The following is a 5510-nucleotide window of genomic DNA, read 5'->3' on the forward strand; positions in this document are numbered from 1 at the left end:
CACACACACACACACACACACACACATACATACACACACACACACAAACACACAGACATACGCGCGCACATACACGCATGCACATACACACACACACACGCACGCACGCACGCGCACGCACGCACACACACATACACACACACACACACACACATGCAGCGAGAGACACGCGCGCGCACGCCCAAACGCACTCACTTATTCTCTCATACGCGCGAGCACGCGCACCCACGCGCATGTATGCACACAGGAAACTCATCTACAGACTACACACATGAAATATATATGCGTGCGTGTGAGCATGTGTGTGGGTATCTATCTATATAAATAGGTATTGAAAATATTGTGTACGTCGGTTCTTGCACCTGGTGTTTCGTTTCCCGAGTGTGGCATGAGCCAACAGACTGAACAAATATGTATTCTTTATATCTGGCATTAGCTTTCACTAAAGCTACAGGTATGTGCGCACCAAATTTTATTGATTCCAGCATAGCTAAATATTTGTGCTGACGAGACCACTATCAATGTATACTGAAGATAGTATTTCTCGTCTTAATCTCATCGTATTTAAGATATAATGCTAAAAGTATTTGTAACGGACCAATGGCATGATATGTGTTTCCGCGTTTATCTAGACACCCGGAAATACTGCAATACGATAATAAATTGTCACGATGAGTGGTATATTTAATTATATTATATTATAATCACAACATGTCTAGTCAGAAATAAAATATGTCATGGTAAATAAAGAGTGGGCATCCGATAATTCCTTAATACGGTATATTCAAATAGACTTTAATCGGCCAAGATGTTTTTCATTTACACGGAGTTCGCCTCAAAATTGATGTTTTTAAATAAAATTATTGTGTGGCGTAGTAAGTATCAAGGTGCGAGACGCTAAAAGTAAAGCAAAACATGTCGTTGATGAATAATTAGCATAGTTTTAATCGGATAAATACACTAAATTCTACAGCTCTTGTTTTACCGAGATAATCAAAATGCGTAATTAAATTCAACAATATGGTTTCATTAACAAGGAGGCACGGCTATACTGAGAACACAATAACAGCTTTTGTGTATAGAAATGTTATTTATACTAGCAACATGGCTATAATTAGAAATCCACTGTTTACTACGGATGCATAGGTTGGCTATTACGTACGAACGCGCCATCTGCTGGCAAAGAACAGATTCATTATCGAAGATCAAATGCCCGCTATAACTGTGATCTGATTCCAAGCAGATTTTACACTATGCTGTAGCCTCCTGCCGGCACTTCAATTGACACAGCCCCTGACAAAAAGAGGCGAGCAAAGCTGCTGCCCCCTGCTGTCGCGTCGCTGACCGCACGTAGCATGCAGCGCCATCTGATGTCACAGCGGTACGACGTCGTAAGGGACGGCTGGCTGGCTAGTGTCGGACGTGTTAGTCTGGATTTGGACGGAGTCTGAGGACGGAGTGATATTGGGGACGCGGAGTGAGCGGGTAGGGGGCGACGGTGGCGACCTCAACACGTCCTTGGCGAAAGCTGCGAGAATAAAAGACGCGGGCGAACGCTGCCCGTCTGCGATTTCTAATGCTGCCTGAAACACAAGAAAACAGACGCTATAACGCAATAAACGCATAACGGATAAATATAGTAAACATAGGATAACACGAATAAATAGAAATAACAAATAACGAATGAATACAATAAATGTAGTAACGCAATAATGAATGTATATGTGTATTGTGATATGAGTTGAATATGGTTGCAGAGGCCAGAACGGCGGCTTTTTGCTCGCGTACAAACTAGAGCCAATGATGTCTTTATAGTGGCTCTAACCACGGAGGCGACTGTGGGGGTTGTTTATGTCCTTCAATAAGAATATCAGGTTCACCTTTTACGCTATTTTCTAACTTGGATGTAACAACAACAAAAGTAGCCGTAGACGTTGTTTTTCTCTTCTCTTATACTCGTTCTCTCTCTCTCTCCCTCTTTCTATCTTTTTTTTCTCTTTCTCTTTCTTTCTCTCTCTCTCTTTCTCTCTCTCTCTCTCTTTCTTTCTCTCTCTCTCTCTCGATTGCTCACTCGCTCGCTCTCGCACTCGCTCCCTCTTTCGCTATCTACATTACTCCTCTCTCTCCGCTCCGCTCCCTCTCTCCCCACTGCGATTTTCTTTCCCTTTCGGGTTCTCTCTGGCACGCGCATATCTTTTCCGCGAACTCTCACCTGATGAAGGGTATACATAGCGAGTGTCGAGGGATAGTCAGCTGGTTACTCTTCCACGGCCACCTCCTCTGGTTCAGGTTCAGGAGCACGTGGTTGACTGACGGGTGGCGGTGCTGCTTGCTCCTGTCCAACCACGTCATCCTCGTCGTAAGGCATAGTCCAGATCTTTCCTGTTCTTTTGATATCCGGCGGTGGTGGAGGCGGCTGAAGCGAGTGAAGGTATAATGACACGCGGGTCAGCAAATGTTTGCAGTGAGTGGTGGTATGATGTAAAACCCACGAAACATGGATTAGCAAACTCTGACAATCAAAAAAGCAAAAATATAAAAATGGACACGAATATAACTCGAGCATTACGGAATACATCTGTGCGTCTAATAACATACCTGTGTGTATAGGTCTCTTTTCTGTCCGTATGATCTGTGATCGACCTGTCGGTCATACTTGCTGGCGACCGCCACCTTGGGCTTGGAAGAGAAAAGCAGCTATTTTTACGTTTAGATATTAATACGAGCAACGCTACCTCATATACTTCCACGTGTTAACAGACGTTCCGTGTTCAGAATGCCATGATACAACCTCACGGGGGCTGGTGACTACGTACGCGCTAAGCTACGACTAAGTCCGCACTACGCTAAGCACACGACACCTCCTGCGTGATGTCTGTAAGTAATTCAGACATTTTCTTATGCATCCCTGCGCCGCGACCGGACGCGACGACCATACTTACTGGTAGGGGACTCTCGGCCTCCGTTGGGTCGAGTCCTTTCTTCAGCCTGTGGAAGAAAACATAGTCGTGACTATACTTACGGTGTTAACTCGCTCGCTCGCAGCGCTGTTAGGGTCGCGGAGGAACTTGCTGAAGAAGAACGGGGTAGGCATGTATGAAAATGAGGCGCAGGTCTACTACGCACTACAGTGCGATGATGTGTGTGTGAGCTCGCTGCATAGCAGGTGAAACGAACACGTTGCAATGAAAGATGCATGCTTCTTTAATGCTAGCCAACAGTAGATCAGGTTATGAACTGACGGTGAGAACACGGTTATCGGCTGAGCTACCGCGCATGGCTCACCATATATATATATATATATATATATATATATATATGTGCAGGTTTCATTTGCTCGCCAAGCGAACCCGATATTAATTATATTATTATTTATTATTATATTTATTATATTATTATTTATTATTAATATTATAATTATATTATATATTATGCAATCTTTCATGATTCCGTGTTGTCATGCAGATGGCGATGCAATGGGTGAGAGAGAAAGAACGCGCGACTGACCGATTCCTGTAGCAAAGTTTGAAGCAGACGATGCTTGCAATTAGTAGAGCAAGCGAGAAGCCGTACTTACGCTCTCTGTTTCTTTACTTGCTTCTCTCTCTCGTTTCAACTCCTTCAGCTATAGAAAAGAAAACGGAACATTAGTCTTTAAGAAACCGAGAAGCACATTATAATGCAATCTTTTGCAGTGTACTGGGTCAGAGATCAGGAAGAAGAAGAAGAAGAAGAAGAAGAAAGAAGAAGAAGAAGAAGAAGAAGAAGAAGAGAGAAGCAAGAAGAAGAACTGAAGAAGAAGAAGACGATGAAGAAGAAGAAGAAAGAAGAAAGAAGAAGAAGAAGAAGAAGAAGAAGAAGAAGAAGAAGAAGAAGAAGAAGAAGAATAAGGGCAGAGACCAAGATGGAAACGATGACAAAGACGAAAGAAGAAAAGAAGAAGAAAGAGATCAACAATAATTTTTATAAAATAATATTATTTATTAATAATAATTATATAATAATAAAAAAAACAACAACAACAACAAACAAACAACACAACACGCAAACAGACAACACAGATAAAGCCTTCATCTTCAATCATCATCAATCCATCTCATTATCATAAATCAATCATCATCATCATTATAATAACATCATCATCATCACATCATCATCATCATCATCATAATCACATACTCAATCAAAACAACAACAACCATCAACAAAAGAGGAAGAACAAAAAGCAACAGTAAACAACGACGGAGAATGAGAGACAGAATGCGCTTCGATATTTCGATGAAGGACTTTTTTGAATCAAGTAACGCACGTATGTTTTTTTCATGGCGCCCATATGACGGGGGATCTATTCGGCGAGCGATCAAACACTCGCACAAGAAATTCTGATTAACATGTGTGCGAGAGAAGTGAAACGGGGGGCTGCTAACAGTCAGGCTACTCCTAGGATGAGTCAACGACCGGATGGCACGGCTGCATATACATCCCACCGTCATCGGCAAGCGACGGCAATGTATCGATGATCGCGCGTTGACAGTACCAGCGAAGACTGGATCCGGTTTGCAGAAATAATTTAATGTTGCATCAACAGTTATGGTAGCTGCGATCCGTTAGTCGATACCCGCTCCCCGCGGATAGGAGGGGAGGGCGGTTGAGGAGTATTTATTGATACGTTCGATTAGTTCGAATTTTCGTCGCACGTGTCGTCGAGCAAACAAATGTTACATACACTGAGCACGGAGTGTCCACGAGGAATCAATTAAGGACACTCAAAGACAAGAGTACAGCTTCCTGTTTGATAAACAATATCATAACTCACGACAAACGCGCGCGCGCGCACACGCACGCTACACACACACAGCACACGCATCACACTAGCAGACACACACGACACACACAACCACACACAGGCACACACACACACAACACACACCACACACCAACCCATCCACATATATATTAATGATATTATATATGTATACTGTATAAGTAGCATATCCGCGCTGTAGCACGGTGCCTGTCATAGGAGCAACTTGCCGCTAGTTGTTCATCATGTTGCAGGCGTAAGCCAGCGCGGTGAGGCATCTGCGCAGCATCCCTGCTGCTACTAATCTAGCAGCGAGAATTTAAACGCCAGACGCAGCTCCGTTTGTGGTTGCCCGACATCTGGATGACAGCAGTCATTAAGCAAAGCAGCGCGTGCCTGAGGTCTCATGCTCGCATGACCAGCCAGGGTATCACGTGTCTGCCGCCCTCCTTGGTCTCGAACATGTCTGCGCTCATCTCAGCTTGTTTAACGTCTATGTCGCCGGCCTCCACCGTATTAATATAAATTTATTTTGTTAATTAAATAATTATATTATAATATTAATAGTAATTCCAATATTGATATATAAGATTTATCGATAGAGACCTAACCCACCTAGCGAATCTTTGATAGATTATGATAGTCGACAGATTTGGATATTGGGAAAGGCTGTTTATTGGAGATAACTGTTTTGTGTCGGTGGCAA

General features: G+C 43.1%; 1 protein-coding gene across 3 annotated transcripts in view; it reads right to left on the minus strand.

Annotated features, from left to right (window-relative positions):
- Positions 1-918: 918 nt before the first annotated feature.
- Positions 919-5510, minus strand: part of LOC106805395 (troponin T-like) — a 16966-nt gene continuing 12374 nt past the window's right edge. The window contains exons 9-13 of one of the 3 annotated variants that reach the window (XM_014806960.1): positions 3578-3625; positions 2943-2988; positions 2599-2679; positions 2213-2416; positions 919-1583 (exon numbers count right to left, since the gene is read on the minus strand). In XM_014806960.1, coding sequence (XP_014662446.1) covers positions 2651-2679; positions 2943-2988; positions 3578-3625 — 123 coding nt within the window. In that variant the 3' untranslated portion in view covers positions 919-1583; positions 2213-2416; positions 2599-2650. Of the gene's footprint in view, positions 1584-2212; positions 2417-2598; positions 2698-2942; positions 2989-3022; positions 3072-3577; positions 3626-5510 lie in introns of all 3 variants that reach the window. The other 2 variants (XM_014806959.1, XM_014806961.1) reach the window with 2 other exon arrangements.

This window comes from Priapulus caudatus, unplaced genomic scaffold (genome assembly GCF_000485595.1).
Source record: "Priapulus caudatus unplaced genomic scaffold, Priapulus_caudatus-5.0.1 Scaffold112, whole genome shotgun sequence".
NCBI classification, from domain to species: Eukaryota; Metazoa; Priapulida; class Priapulimorpha; order Priapulimorphida; family Priapulidae; genus Priapulus; species Priapulus caudatus.